Here is a 22888-nt window from a genome sequence, read left to right on the forward strand (position 1 = left end):
CCAGTTCGGTTCAAGTCTGAACTGGACTCGAATCTGACTGGGCCAGTTTGGTCCGGCACCCTGTCGAAACCCCCCCAGTCAGTTCGCGGGGGGGATGTTCACGAACATTTTTCTGTGTAAAAAAATATATGATATTTAAAAAACCTTATTCCCTTCTGGGGAGTTGCTAGAGGCAGCCGGAGGGGGGAGGTCCACGGAGGTTCCCCTCCCCCTGCTGGCTTCCCTTATGCCCCCCTCTGGCTGGTTCGGCTGGCTGTTCGGCTGGTTTTTGGCCTTCTCTGCTCGGCAGCTATTTTGGAGGCTGCGCGCCTGCATGATTGGCCTCTGCGTGGCCTGGGCCATGCAGAGGCCACTTGCACAGGCGCATGGCCTCCAAAATGGCCACCGAGCAGAGAAGGCCGAAAACTGGCCGAAAAGCGGCAGCCGGCCAAACCAGCCAGAGGGGGGCATAAGGAAAGCCGGCAGGGGGAGAGGAAACCTCCCTGGACAACCCCCCCGCCACCTCCAGCAACTCCCTGGAAGGGAGTAAGGTAAAAAAATTATTTATTTATTTATTTTACACTGAAAACGTTCGCGAACCCCCCCAAACATTCAGGAACAACGGGGTGGTTTGGTTCGACCCCAAACCGTTGACCCAAACCAGTTCAACATTGAGCCAGTTTGCACATCCCTAATACAACCTCATAAAAAACAGGTTACACACGTACACTCAGATCAGCAGAACTCCCCAGAACCAGTACTTTCACATTTGTGGTCTTTTGTTTGCCCTCATGTAGACCAGATATTTCTATTTGTTTGCCTTAATCCAGATAAGATTTTTTTTTAAGGTTATAATTTGCACACCTCCCCTGCCCCAGACTGGAAGATAGAAATGAAATTGGGTGGACTGGAAGATGGAAACAAAAAACAGACCTCTGGGTCATTAACTTAGTGGTGAGACTTCTCAGCCCAAGCCTCAGAATAACCTCTCCCAGTGGTTCCCTGTGGATCTTAAAGAGCATGGGGGAGAAGATGGATCCCTGTCCTCTACCCCCCACATAAGCCATAGGCTAGTGGCAGTCATCCAGCACTACCTTCTAGAAACAGTCTTCCAGGAAGGATGAGTACCACGGCAATACAGGGTGTCTCATCCAACAAGTTGATCCAGAAGGATACAATGTTCAATAATAATAAACAACTTTATTTCTTAGCTGCCCCATAACAAACTGTTTCTCTGGGAGGCTCACAAATACATCCAATAAAAATATGTAAAACACGACAAATCACAACACAAAACAAAAAAATACAAAATAGAATACAAAACATTAATCAAAACTTAAATCAGTTTTAAAAATCAGTTTCCAAAAGCCTGAGTGAACCATAAGGTCTTAACCTGCTGTCTAAAAGAACAAAGTGAGAGCTCCAGGCGAGGCTATTACATAAACGATGTGCTGCCACCACTGAAAAGGCCCTCTCCCTAGTAGCCACCTGCCTCACCTTGTTCGACAAATAGTACTGAAAGCTGCTGAGAGGTCCAGAAGAATCAACAGGGAACTGGTCTCTTCCATCCCATTCCCTGCACTAGTCATGTACTAGGGTGATCAAGGCCCCAAACCAGACTGGAACTCAGACTGAAATGAATCTAAATGATCGGTTCCATCTAGGAATCCCAGGAGTTGAGATGTCACAACATAACGCCTTGTCTAAGAATGGCAGTTTTAAACCTAGATATTTTTTAGAAAGGGCTGTACCACGGCTTCCTTAAAGGGCAATGGGAACAAAACTATGCCTTCATAGTTCTAGCCACATTAGCCACGTTCAGCAGCCATATATGCAGGCCAAACCTGGCTGTCCAAAGTGCAGGGAAAGCTCTAAAATAGTCTTGCACAAGAGTGTCCTCACTTTGGAGGCATGGGGACTAGTACAAGAGCTAGTGATCTGTGTGTGCTGCTTATAGAATCCAATGGAAGGAGTTGTGGTGTGCAAGGGCAAGGCAGTGGAGTGGAATCAGGAATATGAATAGTTTAATAAAATAGATATCATGTACAGAGAGTCAAGAGCAGACTACTTTTCTGTGCTCTTGCTGCTGGCAGCTTGTTAGCCCCGCCTCTACTCCAGGACTGGAATACAATTAACTAAGGCCCCATTCAAATGCTGGCCTGGATCAAGGAATGGATTAACCAAAAACACCACATTGCTCTTTGAAGCATTGGTCAGGATGCCAGCCAGTATTTTTAATACTAACCCCAAATCCTCACATATAAAATCTAATAATCCCATAATGCCTTTTGAAGGATAATAAATAATGACATAGCTGAAAATATTGAAACCCAGGAGGATTTACTCCACCCATAACTTGTTCTATGGTAAGCTTATTCATTTGAAACACAGTCTTGATCCTGAGAATCACCTTCACTTCCGCCCCTTCTTCTTCTTACTAGGCCCCCAGAAATTTGCATTGAGGGAGGGGAAAGGTGTTGGTAGAGGCCTTCTCCTTGCTAGGAATGGCACGCAGAGCTTCATTTTCTCACCAGGGATAATGGGATGTGTAGTCCCAATTCAGTCGCTGGTGGAAAAAAGACAACAATAGCTTCCACTGCCTTCTCCCACCCCAAGGTAAACCTCTGGGTGTCTCTTACCTCTCTTCCCAATGGAGTGACATGGAATTCCTGTCACTCCATGTAGGTTCTGGGAAGAAAAGGAGAAAGGCACTTTATAAACAATTGCAGTGTTCATTTGCAAATTGTTGAGCAATTGTAGGCAAGTGGAAGGATGCTTGTGTGTCTCTAGCTATGAGAGTATATTCACACATGCATTGATGTGTATAGCGTTCAGAATTTTCTGAATTTTGATGTGTATAGCGTTCAGAATTTTCTCTGTATGTGCTTTCAGTGATTTCTGGTGACATGCTTTTTGATAACGTGCCACTAGCAGAGGAGCTACTTGAGGAGCCACTTCTTTCTGTTGTGTGTGTGCAAAAAGCTGGACAAATGCATCTACAAACCTATGTTTGCATGTGTGGGGCTGAGCAATATATAAAACCATGGACTGTTGCAAGTTTAATGAATGTGCACAGATGCCTTGAGTTTCACCCCCACATTTGTAGTTTACAAATGTAAACTACATCATTTACATCAAAATGTAAACTACTGCGCCCCTGGTGGCGCAGTGGTAAAACTGCCACCCTGTAACCAGAAGGTTGCAAGTTCGATCCTGACCAGGGGCTCAAGGTTGACTCAGCCTTCCATCCTTCCGAGGTCGGTAAAATGAGTACCCAGAATGTTGGGGGGCAATATGCTAAATCATTGTAAACCGTTTAGAGAGCTTCCAGCTATAGAGCGGTATATAAATGTAAGTGCTATTGCTATCGAACTGAATTTAAAAATTTTTTTTTAGCTTTGTCTCAAAATTTGCAGCTAACTGCTTTTAAGGTTGCCTCTTCCAAATGTTTTGGCCAGTTCAATCAGCTTCCTTTTAAGTAAAATGAAATTCTCAATAGCTTTAATTGTGCCTGAGTTCTGATAGTGCATCTTGCTGTCTGGCATCTACACCACTGTTTTTGCCAGGTTGTTTGAGCATGTATCCTTTGGGCTGCTTGCAAGCTAATTAAATATCATCTGAGCCAGCAGCATAATGCTGTAATTCAGTTTTATCATTTGTCCTAATGAGGCTGTCTTCCTCCTTTCAGTTTCCAAGAAACTGCTGTGTGAATTTCAGCCAAACTCAACCAACTACAAAGGAACTCAGCTTCGTTGTTTCTTACAAGAACTAAGAAAATGTGATCCTAACACAACAGGAGCCAGAGCATTTATTGGTGATGCCTCATCAGCTATCATAGACTACACTCTGCTACGTAGTCATTGTTATGATAGTATTTGGGAAAACAATGTTGTGGTCACAGTGATGATTGTGGGTTCTCATAACTGACAAGCAAAATAACATCTTCCAGAGAGATAGCTGAGTTAATCTGTAGCAGCAAAACAACAAAGATTCTTGTAACACCTTAAAGACTAACACATTTATTGTTGCATAAGCTTTAGTAGTCTACAGTCTGGTTCATCAGATGCATGAAGTATTATCCTAAGTGGTCAGGAACGTATACATGGTAAACATGGTGAAATTCGCAACAGCAATAATAGATTATAACAATCTTGTAATAATGCTAAATTAATTAATTATATAATGTGGTGATAAATTCTTGTTATAAACCCTTGTGACCTTGTTATAAATTCTAACGGAACTGGTTTTCACTGCTGCCTCCTCATCCACAATTACTTGAGATTGAGTTACAACTTGTATCTTCAGGTCATCAGCAGTGCTATGGGAATTTACATGGCTCTAGAGCAGGGATTCTCAACATTGGGTCCCCAGATGTTATCGGACTTCAGCTCCCATAATCCCCAGCCCCAGTGGCCTTTGGTTGGGGATTATGTGAGTGAAATCCAATAACATCTGGGGACTCAACTTTGAGAATCCCTGCTCTAGAGCAGGCTTGCTCAACTTAGGCCCCCCAGCTGTTTTTGGACTACTATAATTCCCAGTCACACTGGCCAATAGCCAAGGATTATGGGAGTTGTAGGCCACCATCAGCTGGAGGGCTGAAGTTGAGCAGCCTTGCTCTAGAGAATGCCAGCATATAGAATAGGCCTGCTCAGTTTAGGCCTCCCAGCTGCTTTTGGACTACAACTCCCATAGTCCCCAGCCATAGTGGCCCATAGCCAGGGATTATGGGAGTTGTAGGCCAACATCTGCAGGAGGGCTGAAGTTGAGCAGCCCTTATATAGAACATAGAATATAGGAAGCTGCCATATACTGAGTCAGACCATTGGCCCATCTAGCTCAGTATTGTCTATACAGACTGGCAGCAGCTTCTCCAAGGTTGCAGGCAGGAGTCTCTATCAGCCATATCTTGGAGATGCCAGGGAGGGAACTTGGATAGGCTTGTGCCCGAAACGTTTCGGAGGCCATTACGAAGGCCTTTGAAACATTTCGGCGCTGGGGGCAGTTTCGGTGCCGAAACACCAACGGGGGTAGCACCGACGGGGGTAGCACACGACGGGTGCACACGCGCGACTTCCGGCCACTTCCGGCCGACGGGGGAAACGGGGCGGCAGGGAGGAACGCTGCCGCCCTGAGGGGCTTCAAAACGGGGAAATGCGGTGGGAGGGGTGAATACACCCTCCCCCACCCTTAAAGTGCTACCCCCCACCATCGGCACCGAAGATCTTCGTGCACATCCCTAAACATGGAGCCTTCTGCATGAAAGCATGCAGGTGCTCTTCCCAGAGCGGGCCCATTCCCTAAGGGGAATAGTGCTCTTGCATGTTCTCTCCCATTCATATGCAACTAGGGCAGACCCTGCTTAGCAAAGGGGTCAAGTCATGCTTGCTACCACAAGACCAGCTCTCCTCCCTAAATTCATGGCTGATTTTGAGCAATGCCTCCTCGTGTTGCCAAAGGCCTCTCTTTTCTCTGAGATACAATGATGTCATCTTCAGGACTCACGGCAGGGTGGCCAGAACCTAAGGGGTATACTTGTGGGTCAAATGGGCCGTAAGCCAGAATTTGATTTTTAAAAGCCAAATTTGGCCACCTAGACTCACAGGGTGGGAGCTGTTAGAAATTCCACAAAGACTTCAACTTTCATCTGAACTTGAACTGCTCCACGGAACAGGTCCTCTTTCTGGATACAACTGTACAACTACATGTTGGCATTTATAAGCATCATCCTATACAGTAAAACCACTGACCACTATACATATCCACACACTAGTGAAAAAACTAGTTCACCCTGAACACACCATATGATTGATTGTCTATAGCCAGACCCTATAATTAGGGATGTACAAACAGGTTCGAATGTGAACCAGTTCAAATTCAAACTGGTTTGGTTCGAAGGTTCAATCTTGGACCAAATAGGGCATTGAATTGGCAATGCTGGTCCGAATTCGAACCAAACAGAGCCTGGTTCTATTTGAACCAGTTCAAGCCTTCAAAACTGGGTTGGGTGGTAGGCACCCATGGGTACCAACTACCACCCAAACCCCAAAGCAGTCAGTCATGCCTGCGATTTTTAATGATTTTATTTTATTTTTTCTCATAAGGTATAATGGGGACTCTAACTGGACCATCATTCCCTATGTAGAGCACCTAGGGGTACAAACTGAGGGTGGGTGATAGGCACCTGGGGTGCCTAGCACTCACTGAACACTAAAGCAATCAGATAACTCCTGTGATTATTAATGATTTTCTTAAGATTTTTCCAATGTTTGCATTTCTCCCATAGGTAATAATGGAGATTTGAGGATGCCCCATTCCCCACCTTTGGGGTGTGTGTGCCAGGGCACACAAAAGTGCATCTGGGGGCATGGCAGGTATGGCCTCAACTCCCCCAAGGCAGTCCCAAGTTTGTAGAGTTTATTAGTTTTTAAAAACATACTTTTTAAAAAGACTTTTTCCCTTTCATTGAAATGCATAGGAGTCTCTCCCATTCATATAAGTAGAATAGTGAGAGTGACGCTAATTGCTGTGAACTCTGAATTCAAAGTTCACAGCAATTAAGGGCACACACAGTTCTACTTATGAATGGAGACTCCTATTGATTGATTGATTGATCGATTGATTTGATTTCTATACTGCCAACAATGGCTCAGGGCAGTTTACACAGAGGAATAACAAATAAATAAGCTGGATCCCTGTCCCCAAAGGGCTCACAATCTAAAAAGAACCATAAGATAGACACCAGCAACAGTAACTGGAGGGGTACTGTGCTGGGGGTGGATAGGGCCAGTTACTTTCCCCCTGCTAAATAAAGAGAATCACTGCATTCAAAGGTGCCTCTTTGCCAAGTTAGCAGGGTTCATTGCACTGTAAGGAAAAATTATTTTTTAAAAAATTATTTTAAATTTTTTGTGTGCCCCTAGCTGCTCCACATAGGGAATAATAGAGCACCTATGTAGAACCTTTTAGAACCAGTTTGAATTCGAACTGAACTGGGGGGGGGGCGGTTCAAGCAAACCCAAACCTACCCACCCTGGTTCGAAGCTGGTTCAAATTCGAACCAAACAGGCCAAGCCGGTTTTGTACACATCCCTACCTATAATACAGCCACATTTGTTCCAGCTCATTGGAGAGGGATTAACACCTGAAGGATTTACAACAGACATTCCTAAAACTACAAAACTTACCCAGTGAAGTGAGAAAACACATTGACAGGGCTAGACCTATAACCAGGGACAACCTACCGCAGGACAGATCCAGGAATGAAACACAAAGCATCAGTGGTTCTTACCTGCACCTCCCAACTAAGATCATTTCAGTGTATCACCAGTGACCTACAGCACATTATGGACAATGGCCTCTCCTTGCTTACAAACAGCCACTTAATTTTATAAGGCCAGCAACAACTAACTGTGTAACACACACACGCACACACACACACACACACACACACACACGACCCTGCCACAAACCCTAATGCCAACTCAGTACTCATATAAAACTACCACAAGACACAATAATGTCAGCTCAGGGGCTCATTCACTTGCTCATTCTCCAGTGTGATATGTGGTTGGAAGGGATCTTGGAGGTCTTTTAGCCCATTCCCCTGCTTAGTGCAGGAAACTGCTGCAGCACCTCTGACAGGTGATGGCTGTCCAGTAGGAAAATCTCCAGTGAAGGAGAGCCCATCACTGAATAAGGCAGACTGTTCTGCTGCTGAACAGTCATCTTCAGACATCTTCCTAATGTCTAGCCTAAACCTTTTTCCTTGTGGTTTCAATCCATTGCTTCTGGTCCTGCCCTTAAGGAGCAATAGAGAACAAGTCCACTCCTCCTCCTTCATGACAGCCCTTCAGATATTTGAAGGCTATAATATTTGATAATGGCTTCCTGATCACCCCTTAGTCTTTTCTTCTTCATTCTAAGCATAGCCAGTGCTTTCAACGGTTCCTCATAGGATTTAGTTTCCAAACTGTTCACAACCTTTGTTGTCCTCCTCTGAACTTGATCCAGTATCAGTGCTCTTCTTAAAATGCAGGGTCCCAAACTGGACACAGTAGCTGACAATCCACACAGTGCTAGAACGGTGTAAGAGGACTTGCATTGGTTGAAGACTCTGCACAGTAGTTCTGTGCACTGTGTTCCTGAGCAGGGAAAGAACAGGGGCGGGGAACAACCTTCAGGCATATATGCCTGAATTCAAAAGTCTTTTTGGAGGGAGAGAGCAGTGAAAATTGCTCTCGTCCCCTCCTTGTACCTTCCCCTGCTTGGTAACATGCTGCTATGCAGAGTCTTCCACCGATGCAGCTTCCATATTTGGCACATATTTCATCTCCACTATGAAGGACTGAGCCTCTTCTGTACAGTCTGGGATGTCAGTCAAGCAATGGTGCCCTTCATCTTGTTGGAGATGGAGTTCCAGTGCATCAACTATCCTAATGACCTCTAGGGGCATTGGGAAAAGAAGTAGTTAGTAAGGGTCCTCTTACCTGCACCTGCTTTGCCTCTACTCTATGACCCTTGCCTTGACTCCTCAGGTATTTCCTGTAGTGAGTCAGTCCTACTTCCTTTTTTCTTGAAGAGCAGATGGGAGCATCTCTCCCCCACCCCCCATTCATTATGTAGCTCATAGTTAGGATAGGTCTTTCCTATGTCAACCAATAAACCTTATAATAAGGTAAATAAACTTGACCAATAAACCTTATTTAGTGTATATTGCACTACGATCTCCATGCTTGTTCTTGACTAACTGCAACAATAAGGTTCTGCACGGCTTCGTAACTGGAGTGGGCAGCTTTCTCTTGATGCTTTGCTACACAATTACAAACTCCAACATATCTGTCTATACAGGATGAACAGATCAATCTGTACACAAAATAATAAATGGATACAAAAGGGCCAGGGGTGGGGAGATGTATCCTTTCAGGACATTCTGCTGCACACCTTAAAGTGACTACTCTTCAACAGAAAAAAGTCAAAGGGAAATTAGAGCATGAATCAGCTACTTAGAGTATATAATGAGGCTTGACCATTACCACAGGCCTGGTCTCAGACAAAGGTTTTTGTTTTTTTATCACAGTACAGAGTTAATTAACTTAGCATCACTAGGAGTCTTATCATCTGTTGCTGCTGTTATTAATTGTTATCATGGTTATCTTGTACACTTTTAAGCTAGTCACAATAATAGACTCTTTTTCATTTCTTGCCACTTGACACTGCTCTGTTCCCCCCCCTTTATATGTGTGTGTGTGTGTGTAGTAAAAAAAGATGACTGACAACAGAGGTAGATGAAATCAAATTCTAGTTGAACATTTTGGCTTATGCTTCATCAGCCACAGATGGATCAGATATATAAACACTCTAAAATGCTTCACATTGCAAAAACAACAAAGAGATTACATAGTTATACCACAAACGTTCACTGACTATAGTCTATGTCATCAGATGCATGAAGTGTAATCCTCACTTGGCAAGTGTGTCTGTGTGTATACATACACAAGGCAATAGATATCATACGGCAATATCTTTTTGCCTGCTGCTATTAAACTCTTTCAGGCCAAGTCATTGGTGCAACTCCTATATAGAATGTCACTCAGCCAAACTTGGAGTGTCACTCAGCCAAACTTGGAGTGTCACTCAGCCAAACCAACTTTGCACTGCTTGAGTGTGTACAATCTAGGTTTCTCTGGTCCCTTTTTAGTACACCTAAATGTGTCACCAATGCTGCATTGAGATCGGAGATAGTAGAGACCAGATTATGGATAACAGCAGTTAATTATTGGCACAGGCTGAATAGTATGCCTTTGGGGCTAGCCTCTTTTACTCTGAATGATAATTTCAGTTCTAGCTGGCAGAAATGCATCACCCACAAACTACTTATTTGGGACCTATTTCCGGACAATCTTTATGTTAAACAGGGAAAGGGCCAAATAATTGATTGTACATTTTTTAGATCTAGATCAGCAATTCATTTTCAGCCACATCCCTACCTTTTGCAAGACCCTAAGTGAAATTGATGGGAAAGCAATGGTACCCTACCTTCATACTCTGATATACCCGAAATATCGTTGGGCTTTCTCAAGAGCAAGATTAAATGTCCTCCCCTTGGCGCTTCTTGAGGGCAGATATAGTAAAATCCACACTGTAAATTGTCTGTGTCCTTGTGGAATGGAAGAAATTGAAACAATAACACATGTACTTTTGCTAAAATCATTGTAAACCGCTTAGAGAGCTCCGGCTATAGAGCGGTATATAAATGTAAGTGCTATTGCTATTTGTATTGCAGATTTTATTCCGATATGTGACACAATTTGACTTTGCCCCTTTTACTGAAATATCTGGGTCACTGATGACTTTTATGTAACACTGCTTTTAGCGGATCAAAGGTATCAGGTCACCTATAAAATTGCTAAGTTTTGCTCTTTAGCTTCTGGACTGTGGCAGTCTTTGACAGCAAATTGACTAGTTCTGTTCAGTTTTTGATGTATCATCTGTTATTATTAACGGTGTCCCTTCTTGCTGGCCTCTGGCTGTAATAAAGTTTGGATTGGATTGGATACACACAAACATGCACATATATGCACTGTAGCGAATAGCGAATGGAAGATTTAAGCCCAGCCTTTGTCTCAAAGCAAGCCCATGTGAGGGAAAGGAAAACGCTGATTTATTCCCTCCATGTTTGCTCAACAAAGGCTGTTCCTCTGGTAAAACTTAAAGCTTCCTCAGTAGCTGATTTGCTGCCACCACACCCTAATTACAGAGTTTAACTCCTCCCTGGATTTGGGTGAGTGTCCAGGGAGACTCTTCCCCTTTTACTAAATGGAAAATACAAATATCTCCCACGTGCAGCCTAGACGTGGTGCGAAAACTTCGTCAGTTGCTGAACAATTAACTTTGAGGAGTGTCTGCACCAGAGTAAAAACCCCTTTTTCCTGAGTTAAAAAGCCACTCAGAGGTAGGTGAAGTTACAAAGAATAAAAAGAGAAAACTTTATTCAAAAGACGACAGACTGCTTAGGTCTGAGGCTCCAGCAGCTTCTGTTACAGGAAAAAGAAACACTCAGTACTTTACAAGATTACTTCCAAAAAGCACTACGGCTGGTTTGTTTGGAGTGGCACACTTTAAAAATCATGGTCATTCAGTTGCATAGAACATAAATGCAAGAAAATACAAAAGCCCCCTTGATGGAAAGAAAGGGCACAGGCTAGCATTGCTCTTAGCTTGTTAATGTTACAGATAAAAACACAATAAACCAGTTGTAAGGGCTTGCAATGCACAAAATCAAAATAATTTAACACAGGCTGCCTAACACACAGTTCCTTGGCCAAACCTTTCCCTGAAGCCAAAGCCCTGGCTTCCCTCCTGAACTCACCATATCCATGGCAGAGCATTCAAGCTCCTGCAATCCTGTCTCTCCAAGATCTGCAGATGTCCTTCACTGATTGAATTCTTCAGGCTAGCTTTGACCATGAGGTGCAAAACCCCATTGCTCCCCCACCAAGCCTTCCACCCATCCTCTCTCATTTCCTGCCTGGCTCCAACTGAGACAACAAAGAACCCTTTCACTTCCTGCCTCCAGGCCTCCTAGGTCTCAGTCACCGTGTGCTCAGTGGCTGATCCCCAGAGGTCACTGCCTGACAGACAGGACAGGGTTCACTTCCGGTTCACTCTTTAGGGCAAGGGAGGGGCCGATTGCTACATGCACATAGATGCAGAGAAAAAGAAAGCAAAGTATGTAGTCTGTGACAATTCTATGTAAATAAGGTGCAGTGGCAATGCACAACTGCAGTAACTGTTGATAACAAAATCCTTCTAGCTCAGCTTAAATTAATTTACACGGTAATATGATAGGAACCCATAATTCCGATTCATGCCTGTGCAAATATAGTTAAATGCCTTGATAAATTCTATTTCAACGGTCTTGCACTGCAGTTTCACCCCTGTAGGATAACAACTTTCAGGTCAGCAGCATAATATCCTGGAAAATTAAAATGTTTCTCCCCTGCTTCCTTGGTTCCCACTGGTTCCTCCACATTGGTAAGGACATCCTGCACTGGCCAAATCCCCACATTTCTCTCAATGCTGAGAGGTCAAAGAGGCTGACATGACAGGGGGAGCAGGTGAAATCCAGCAAAGCAGTGAGAGTAGCTTAAATATAGCTTTAGAATGTGAATTCCAGTGTAAAATTGTCTTAATGGATTTGGCGAGGGGGCCATTGTTCAGTGGTAGAGCACTTGATTTGCATGCCGAAAGCTCTAGATTCAGTCCCTGGCATCTCCAGGTAGAGCTGGGAAAGACTCCTCCTGAAACTTTGGAGAACTACTTCCAGCCAATCTAGAGACAATACTGACCTAGATGGACCAATGGTCTGACTGGGTATGAAGCAGCTTAATGACTGTTTCTGATAAAGGCGTGATTGGTATTTCTCATCTAAATTGTAACACTTATGCTTGACTGTTTACAACATATCCCATAGGAAACTGTATGATCCGGACTAGAGATGGGTGAGCTCTTCTGTGCTTAATTTGGATTGAACTCAGCAGTTGTGAGCAAAAGTGGAGAACACTTGGAACCCTTGTTCTGCTTTGGGTTTCTGCAAAAATTCCCAACTTGCTTGTAAATGCACGGGTGTGGGCTACAACAATGAAGCTTAATGCAGAGAGGATAGAAGTACTGTTGGTCAGGGTATCAGCTAATTGTATCAGGGTATCAGCTAATTAACTGCATGAAATATCAGGTCTGCAGCTAGAGGGAACTCCTGGAGCTGGCATTCCTTCTAGAAGCACAGATAGCTATTGTGGCCATGGAGTACTTTTGCCTAGCTTTGGTTAGTGTGTTAGCGGTGCCCTTTCCTGGAGAAGGCCAATCTTACCATAGTTAAACGGACCCTGGTCACAACTAGATTAGGTTACTGGAACTCCCTCTATGTGGGGATGCTTTTGAAAAATGACTGGGAAGCTTAGTTGACAGAATCCAGCAGCTAGAGTACTTCTAGGAGCCCATCTCTCTCCAGTAAAATAATACCAGTATTGTATCATCCTCATCAGCTCATGATTGGTTTCCAAGCCCAATTTAGAGTCCTGGTTCTTACCTTTCTTGCCTAAACATCTTAGGAGCAGGATATCTGAAAGATGAGCTCTGTGAACCTTCCTGCATATTGAGATCCTCAGATGAGGCCCTATTCTGTGCCCCACAACCATCCGAAATATGTTGGCTGGGTACAGGCAAGAAGGCCTTTTTGGTAATGGTGCCCAACTTGAGGACCTGTTGTTCTGGGAAATATACTTGACTCCTTGCTTGCTTGCTTAGGGCTGATAGGTCAGGATACTAATGATAAGGTAACTATTTGGACTGGGTAGTGGCTCTCTGGCTTAGGTGATTTTTATCTTGTCACCGCTCCTATTTTCTTTTTCGTGCTTCTGCTATATTTTATATGTTGATGGTTGATTCTGTGTTTTTACTGATTGCAGTCTATTGTGATGTTTCATATCTGTATTGTGTTATGTATATTGCGAGCTGCCTTGGGAGTCCGAGTGGATGAAATGGCAGGATAAAAACATTTTAATAAATAAATGAATAGCTTTCAATTGTACGTGAGGTCTGGGACTGGGCAGGCTGCCAAGAGCTGCTTGTTACCATGGAGACAAGAGAGTGCGGGTGGTGGTGGTGGTGGTGGAGGAGTGGGGGATGACAGTTGCAGAGGGACAGAAACAAAACGAAAACGGCGAAAGAGAGAGAGAGAGAGGCAAAGTGACAGAAGAAAGGAAGCCGAGGAGAAGAGGAAAAGGAGAAGGCAGAGAGGGAAGGGAATGGTGGCTTAGGGGGTTACATGAAGACTGGCGCTGCAGGAAGGACACCCCCCCTGCCCCCCACAGCCTGCTTCCTTGCCCTGTTTCAACATTATCAGGAGGCGGCTACTCAATGAAGTCAGCAGAAATTATCACATTATCCCAAGTTTGGCATTGGGGGAGGAAGAAGGCAAGAGCAGCAATGATCAGAGCATCGACTCCTTTCCCCCCTGTTTATGTTTGCATGTGGTGGGTGAGGAGAGTGGAGGCAGGGCAGTCCCTAGATGGAGCGACCCCACCTAAATCAGAGTGTGAGGCCTTCTTAACATCTCAGTGTCACCGCCCCCCCCCGCCACCCGCTTTCACTAACATAACTGCTTCAAGGGAAGTTCCAAGCCTAAGGCCGCTGCAGGAAAAGGGAAGCAGAAAGGACTGCATGTGCAGACGTATGTGAGAGAAATACACAGACACACCGAGTTGTGTGTGTGTGCTTGGACCAAGTCCAAGAATGGAGCAAAAAAGAGGCCCTCTGCCTCCCCCCATGGCAATACTGTCTATTCAGACCCTGATCCCCACTCACAGTAAGGGAAGCATTCAGATTGACTCCGTTTCACGGATCAGCCTCCCCCCACCCCCAGATGTGAAGGGTGGACCCAGAAGACACAGGGTGGACCCATAGGACCCAGAAGGCTGGCAGTGGTGGCACCACGAAAAAAAAAAAACTGGGGAGGGGGGACAGAAGGGACAAGGTGCATTTCTGGGTGGATGAGCTGTGTCCCACATATTAAACTTAAACATTTCTTTAAACATATTAAACATTTCTAATTAAACATTAGAAATGAGCAGGGGGGGGGACACACTACTTTCCCAAGGTGCTGCATGCCCCACCCACCCTTAACTCCTCTTGCAGACTGGAAAGGAAGAATTACCAAGGGTTGGCCTTCACTTCCACAGGTGGGTGGTCTGCATTCCCGCTGTGGGTGAATGCCAAGACTTCTACTCAGCATCTGCGGAAACACTGGCAATTCAGCTTTGTATACTAGTTTTAAAGTGAAAGCCCAAGGAAACCCTCTTGTCGAAACAGGCGGTTGCTTATGCAAACAAGAGAGCAGCAGCCTCTAGGGGCAAGCAGCAGCCAGATTCAGAATGATGAGCACTTTCACAGGTTTTTTGTTTTGTTTTGTCCCACCACCAACCAACCACCTTCACTACAAGTTTGGGTGACCTTGAAGGAGGATAGCCTCCTTCCTCTGGGATCACACAATATCCATGATCAGAGTACTGTTTTGATGAATAGGAGTCCCTTTGGACTCCGGCTTAGCTAGTTAGAGAATAGAAAAGAGACGAGAGAAACAAAGACTCGCAGAAGAGGCAGCTAAACAGAGGGGAAAGAGAACAGAAGCAGAGGGGATAGAGAACCTCCCCCCCCCACCAAAAAAAAGGGTAGATCTGATTGTTGGTTAGTAAGAAGGGGGAATATACCTGTCCTTTCCATGTAGCTTTCATGTGCTGGAAGCAAGATGATTGGAGACCCACTTGGTAAGAGGAAACTCTGGGTGGCTTCATGAGGGTCAGGAGACTCAAGGGGGGTTGAAAGCAGCTCTTTAAGAACATAAGAATAGCCCTGCTGGATCAGGCCCAAGGCCCATCTAGTCCAGCATCCTGTTTCGCATAGTGACCCACCAACGCCGCTGGAAGCCACAGGCAGGAGTTGATGGCATGCCCTCTGTCCTGCTGTTACTCCCCTGCAACTGGTACTCAGAGGCATTCTGCCTTTGAGGCTGGAGGTGGCCTATAGCCCTCCGACTAGTAGCCGTTGATAGACCTCTCCTCCATGAAGTTATCCAAACCCCTCTTAAAGCCATCCAGGTTGTTGGCTGTCACCACATCTTGTGGCAGAGAATTCCACAAGTGGATTATGCGTTGTGTGAAAAAGTACTTCTGTTTGTTGGTCCTAGATTTCCCAGCAATCAATTTCATGGGATGACCCCTGGTTCTAGTGTTATGTGAGAGGGAGAAGAATTTCTCTCTATCCACTTTCTCCACACCATGCATGATTTTATATACCTCTATCATATCTCCCCGCAGTCATCTTTTTTCTAATCTAAAAAGTCCCAGGTGCTGTAGCCTTGCCTTATAAGAAAGGTGCTCTAGGCCCCTGATCATCTTGGTTGCCCTCCTCTGGACCTTTTCCAGTTCTACAATGTCCTTTTTTGATGTGGTGACCAGAATTGTACGCAGTACTCCAGGTGTGGCCGCACCATAGTTTTGTATAAGGGCATTAGAATATTAGCATTTTTATTTTCAACCCCCTTCCTAATGATCCCTAGCATGGAATTTGCCTTTTTCACAGCTGCCGCACATTGAGTCAACACTTTCAACAAGCTGTCCACCACGACCCCAAGATCCCTCTCCTGGTCAGTCACCGACACCTCAGATCCCAGCAGCATATACTTGAAGTTGGGGTTCTTCGTCCCAATGTGCATCACCTTACACTTGCCAACACTGAACCACATTTGCCACTTTGTCGCCCACTCCTCCAGTTTGGAGAGATCCTCTTGGAGCTCCTCACAATCTGTTTTGGATTTCACTACCCGAAAGAGTTTGGTATCATCTAGGGGCAGCAGCCAGAGAGCCATGCAGCCAAGAATCTCTGAGTAAGAGCGCATCCACAGAACACACTCTCTCTGGGCTTTGCAATGGAGCGGATGGCTGTTTCCCAGTGAAGGCCATTACCTAGCTGGGCGTGGTCAGGATCTTTATCTTAGCTTCTGGCAAAGGTTTAATTGGGGATTGCAGGTTTCCTTCACTAATCCAACAGCTGAGAGGGAAATCATGCTGGATTGGGGGATATTGCGATCAGAGAGTGAGAGGAGAAATCATTTTGGCTGTGGAGTGCCCCTCTAATTAGAATTCTATATAGAAAGGTATTTTGGAATATACATACTACAGGTGAAACTCGGAAAATTAGAATATCGTGCAAAAGTCCATTAATTTCAGTAATGCAAATTAAAAGGTGAAACTGATATATGAGACAGACGCATTACATGCAAAGCGAGATAAGTCAAGCCTTAATTTGTTATAATTGTGATGATCATGGCGTACAGCTCATGAAAACCCCAAATCCACAATCTCAGAAAATTAGAATATTACATGGAACCAAGAAGACAAGGATTGAAGAATAGAACAATATTGGACCTCTGAAAAGTATACAGTGTACTGTGCTTGATTGGCCAGCAAACTCGCCTGACCTGACCCCATAGAGATTCTTTGGGGCATTGCCAAGAAAAGGATGAGAGACATGAGACCAAGCAATGCAGAAGAGCTGAAGGCCGCTAATGAAGCATCCTGGTCTTCCATAATACCTCATCAGTGCCACAGGCTGATAGCATCCATGCCACGCCGCATTGAGGCAGTAATTGCTGCAAAAGGGGCCCAAACCAAGTACTGAATACATATGCATGCTTATACTTTTCAGAGGTCCGATATTGTTCTATTCTTCAATCCTTGTCTTCTTGGTTCCATGTAATATTCTAATTTTCTGAGATTGTGGATTTGGGGTTTTCATGAGCTGTATGCCATGATCATCACAATTATAACAAATTAAGGCTTGACTTATCTCGCTTTGCATGTAATGCGTCTGTCTCATATATCAGTTTCACCTTATAATTTGTATTACTGAAATTAATGGACTTTTGCACGATATTCTAATTTTCCGAGTTTTACCTGTAGGTTTGGGCGCTACCAATTTAGCTTTCTCAGTGTCTTCTCAGGTAATCGATTTCCTAAGACCTTTCAGACCATAATTACCAAATGAGGGAGAGGAGAGAAGCATGTTGCCTGTGCTCAAAGGCCTTTTTCTCTTGGTCTCTGGTTTCATAAATCTGGACCTGCAGTCCTAGTTCTGTCTGGGAGACTCTCAAGTGTGAACTGAGCTGAAGAGGAGGTCTGTTCCAACAGGCACAGTTATACTGGACAGATTTTTGTTTGCCTGCTTTTTGTTTATTTCATATACCAAAGATATTGGATAATGTAGCTTGCTTGGCAAAAGGCAAAGAAAATATATGTGCATTAGAGCTGAAAATAATTCCTATCAGAGTAAAGGTATTAATCTGTACAACAATCTTTTTAAATTGTTCTTGCATTGTGGTATGCATTCTTAGTAATCTTGTGTTATTGTTGATATAGACACTGGTTTTCTTTCCTAAATTTCAGTTTATTTTTATTTATTTTGAGTAGCCTTCTATCCCCACCCCTTGATTGTGTTGGGTGAATATTCAGATTAATGATAAATACTACCAACCTTTAAAAACAAAAGGAAAAATTAGCAAAGTAAATCAAATCTGCATGAGAAAATAATAACTATTTGTCAAGTGATAACTGTGACAAACCGGGGTTTTGTGCTTTATTTGCTTACAGTTACAGTATATTGGAGGGTTTGTCCTGAAGGGAAAGAGGCAGCAAAAGCACCATGGTCATTGGGCAGTGGGGATCCCGTAAGCCGATTGGGTGAGACAATCTGTGACAGTTAAGTTCAGTTTAAGTCAGTTAGAGTTAGAGTTGTTCTGTTAATGATTGTAAAATGTACTGAACTGTAAAGTAAAGTAAAGTGTGCTGTCAAGTCGATTTTGACTCCTGGCGCCCACAATGCCCTGTGGTTTTCTTTTGGAAGAATACAGGAGGGGTTTACCATTGCCTCCTCCCACACAGTATGAGATGATGCCTTTCAGCATCTTCTTATATCGCTGCTGGTGTTTCCCATAGTTTGGGAAGCATACCAGTGGGGATTCAAACCGGCAACCTTCTGCTTGTTAGTCAAGCATTTCCCTGCTGCACCTCTATGAAAAAGAGCAAAGTGCTATTGTTATGTTCAAACTAGAATAAGTCCTTGGTTGTTTATCCTGAGTGGCATCGTTCTCTGTCAATTCTCATGTGAGGATAGAAGGATTGTAGTGTCAGGGTGGCACAGCGGAACCCTGAGATGCTTGAGGGCTCAGGGTGAGAGCTGAAATTTACTTCAAGCAGCAGCTGATTAACGTCTCAAAACCTCAAGGTGAGACATCACAATAACTTCATGGTGTGCTTGTAAATTTCATTCAGTAAACTGTTTTTCTATCAGTGGTGAGGAAGATCTTAGCATTCCCCGGCTTCTCAGGATTTCTAAGTAGATGCAAAGAGTGTAGTAACCAAGCCCTCTTCAGATGTTGAATAAAAGATGCTATACCTGAATACAGCGTCTAAAGCAGGGTTGGAAGTCCTACCTTGGCCCCATCACTCATCCTCTCAGGTACCACTCATGTATATCCTGGCGTTCATCTGAAGAGGTGAACACCATATCCTTGAATCAGGAGCAGCCCATTCTAACAAGCTGGGAGGCGGGACTGAACAAGATGCAGATGCCTCCAGTTCCCGGCAGCTCCATTGCTTCTTTCCCTCTCTCATTTCAGCTTGCCTAGAGTTAATGAGAGCTGCGTTGCTTGCAAGCTGGCCATTCATCAGGTACAGCTGTGCAGGCTGGTCAATGATTAACCAGCCCACACAGCCATATCACAGAAACATCTGCATTCATGAATACTGAATGTATTGTATTCAGTATCAGTGAATACAACTGGCTCTCAAGTGTTTAAGTGCACACATTACTCTTTTCCAGTCATTATTCTCTGACAAAATAAATGTGCATAGATGGAGGAAGAAGAGGCATTGTGGTGGCAGGCTTCTTTCTTCATGCATTTGTTTCAGCATCTGAAATGAGCCTACTCATGTACAGGTGTGTGCTTGTACAGACATTGAAACAAGTGCATGTAAGTCAGGGGCGGACCTTGCTGCTGAAATGCCCCCTCACTTTCATTTCTCCACATACTAATGTCTGGAAAGAGCTATTGTGGAAAGTTATCACCTAGTAAATGACCTGTGTGCATTCACCCTCTGCTCCATGTGTAAGTGAGGTAGCTTATCTTACAGATATGGCTACAATCTATCCATCTCCCTCAGAACCTGTGGTTCCTAGATTTACTCCATGCAATTGTAGCTGCTTAGTCTGGGCATACATTTTGATATTACAAAAGCCAAGATGCAATATGTATGAAAGCAGACTTCCCCCCTCTGCAGACAGGAGCATTTCTATTTTTTGTAGAGCAGTGATGCTATTTAGCACTGATTATATTTATATTTCTTTAGCACTGATGATATTTTATACGCCAGGCCTTGTCATTTTCTATAAGCAGAAGCCGAACAAAATTGCCCTTGACCGTAGCAAATAAACATAGGGGAGAACGGGTTTGCACAGCTTCAGCTAGCCCGTAGCTACAGACCTTTTGTGGAGATTCTGTAAGTTACTGAGCCTTGATCAGCCAGACTCTCTTAGATGTGTGTTTAAAAACAATTAAGTGTTTTCCTTGCTAGCGGTGATGTCTGCAAACAGATCAAAGTACAATGTGTCCTTAGTAGTGATTCGATAAGGTCTGAAAGGGTCTCTTTCAGACTCAAGGAACTGGCTGCCTCATCAGCAACAAAACTTCAACAAATAAAATCCAATCATTAACCCACGTTCACTGCACCCTTCTCATGTACTGAAGGGGAAGCATTAAGAATGCAAGCTCCTCTAGGAAGTCATAAAGGGAGTTCCAGATCCTCCCTCTACTCAATAAAGGCTGGAGGGAAAGGGGGACTGTTTGCCAGGTGTAGATCACGTACTATAGAATTACAGTCAGATGTGCTGCTTGCACTCTGTGATTTTTCTGGAGCTAAGTTATTACAAGTTTGCTGGAACGGTGCTGATAAAAGCTCCTTTGACTCGAAAAGAGAAACAAAAAGAAGAAAGGCTTCTGATTATATATTTGCTGTAAATCATCTGGGTGGGTCTAACTGGGGACTTGAAAACAAAGGAAACTGGGAAGGATAGATCTGGTTTTGCAAGCAAGAACAGTAGTTTCCCGGAGTGTTTTTTGCACAGCCAGCTAAAGTCAACATGAAACTTCAGCATTTTAGAGTGATGATTTCGGTTCCTAACTACAGATTTCCAAAGCCAGAAGGGAGACTCTGCTTGAATGGTGGGTCCTAGATCAGATGTGCTTCATCCTCGACTTGCTTTGTGTTCTACAACAGTGAAGAAGAAAGGGAGGTCTGCTACCTTTTACCCATTAGAAACTCAGTCCTTGCTCCTTTCGGTGGATCAGACACAGAGGACAGCATACAAAGAGCAGTATGGAGCCTGTGGATACCAGCACAGAGATGGCATTGCTCAGCAACATCCTAGCAGCATATTCATTTATTACAGGTAGTCCTCTCACTCCTTCTATTTATTGGATATTTTAATGAGGCTGTGTATCAATCGAATGTTCCTATCTATCTTTCATCTTAAGCTTTTTACTTCCATTTGTTTCTAGTGAGGAGCTCAAGAATCCAGCAAAGGATGGATGATTATAACATATATATTCTATGATTTAAGGAGCGTGTTATTTTTTATAGTATTTTACGTATTGTATTTTATTCATCCTTACAACCATCTTACAATGATTGTAGGAATTGTGGATGAGTGACTTGGCTGAGTGAAAGCCAGTCAGTGGCTGACAGCCTGACTAATGCTGCATGCATGCTTTTAACATGCATGCAGCACTAGCCTCCATGCTTTTGAAATGTGGGTCCTCTTGCACAAGCACACAACTATTTTCACTACTTCCCCATGCTCCACAGTGGAAACATGTTGTGACCCTCAGGGATGTGTTTCTGCTGAAACAAAATGCTTTCGGGGAAAGTGCAGAAAATAGTTGTGCTCTTGTGCAAGAGAGCTCACGCTTCAGAAGCAAGGTGGTTACCACTGCATGCATATTATTCTTAGAAGCATATTGATTGATTGATTGTTAAATTTATATACCACCTTTCATTAAAATAACCACAAGGCGGTTCACATAGAAAAAAGTTAAAACAAGACTAATACACATGCTGCATACATGCAGTAGCATTAGTCAGGATGTTAGCGAGCGTATTTGGAGATGAAAAGTCGTGGAAACCCAGGTCCAAGGCAGAGGTTCTATTTGGTGGTCATCTGTATGCCTGAAACCATGCTTTCATCCCAAAAGTGACCCGAGGTTTGTGATCCCAAACCGTAATCTGAACCTTTTGGCTTGTCGTGAGTTTCACTGCCTGAACCTCAGGTTTGAAGGAGGCATCATGTCATCCAAATTCTACCACTGGGTTTTGTGCTGTGCCTGCTCCCGAAACCAGAGAGGGTGGCTCAGACAAGCCCAGAAGCATGTCAGCTCTATGTCTGCCACGCTTCTCGTTGGCCGCCTCTCAGACCATTTGCCCTGCCCTCCAGAGTCCCTGCGTGGCCTCTCTCATGAAAGAGCAGTCCGACAGAGACCCGAAGCTCATGGAGCCTCTGATCCTCCCCAGTAGACTGGCGTTTGCATGAGAGGGCTAATCCCCAGCCAGCAAGCCAGCATGGGGACAGGAGTGGTCAGTCTTCCTGTACTGCTAAACCCAGGTCTACGAGTCTAAGAGCATCCTCTGTCATGGTGGACCAAACCCCAGGATTCTTTGCCTGCCCTCATATATATAGTCCTTCCTTGGAAGTCATCGTGATCCCTTCCCAGAGTAACAGAATACTGGTGTTCCTCTACATTCCCCAATACTGGTAGTTCTGCTTGGGTAAGACTGCGTGATTGCCTGGCCCTTGCAAGGGATGTGGTGCAAGTGGTTTGAGGAAGGGGTTTAAATTAAATTCCCTTTCCCTCCTGAGGGTGCCTGACCAGTGCCAAAAAGGCAAAATCGCGTTTGGCACACCCCTTTTGAAACCATGGCCAATTGTTGCAGCCCTACTGACATCCTGATGGCTTCCTTCGCAGTCTGGCAACACGAGCACTACGGAGCTTGCTGGGATGCGGCCTCAGCAAACCAGGAAGAGGGAGGGGCTCCTCTGCCCAGAAAGAGGAGGCTGCCAGACTATGGCTGGACGATTGTCTGTGGGATGACTCTCGGGTTCAAGAATTAACCTAGAGTTCATTGACCCGCAATTTCACACTATGTCCAAAAGCAGCTGATCATAGCAATGGCCAAATCAAAAATAATAACTGGGTGAGCTAGTCACTGCTATTGAAAAACAACATCGCTATAGTATAATA

The 22888-nt window shown here is 44.3% G+C and overlaps 1 protein-coding gene across 12 annotated transcripts in view; it reads left to right on the top strand.

Moving 5' to 3' along the window:
- Nucleotides 1-22888, top strand: part of EVA1A (eva-1 homolog A, regulator of programmed cell death) — a 126417-nt gene that overhangs the window by 89118 nt on the left and 14411 nt on the right. For 2 of the 12 annotated variants that reach the window (XM_053283910.1, XM_053283901.1), the window contains exon 2: nt 20781-21042. The exons of 1 other annotated variant lie outside the window; for it this stretch is intronic. In XM_053283910.1, the coding sequence (XP_053139885.1) occupies nt 20970-21042 (73 nt within the window). In that variant the 5' untranslated portion in view covers nt 20781-20969. Of the gene's footprint in view, nt 1-13621; nt 15306-16156; nt 16184-17504; nt 17871-18185; nt 18276-18317; nt 18820-18933; nt 21043-22888 lie in introns of those variants that run through there. 9 more of the 12 variants (XM_053283900.1, XM_053283905.1, XM_053283906.1 and 6 more) reach the window with 9 other exon arrangements.

This window comes from Hemicordylus capensis, chromosome 1 (assembly GCF_027244095.1).
Source record: "Hemicordylus capensis ecotype Gifberg chromosome 1, rHemCap1.1.pri, whole genome shotgun sequence".
Lineage (NCBI taxonomy): Eukaryota > Metazoa > Chordata > Lepidosauria > Squamata > Cordylidae > Hemicordylus > Hemicordylus capensis.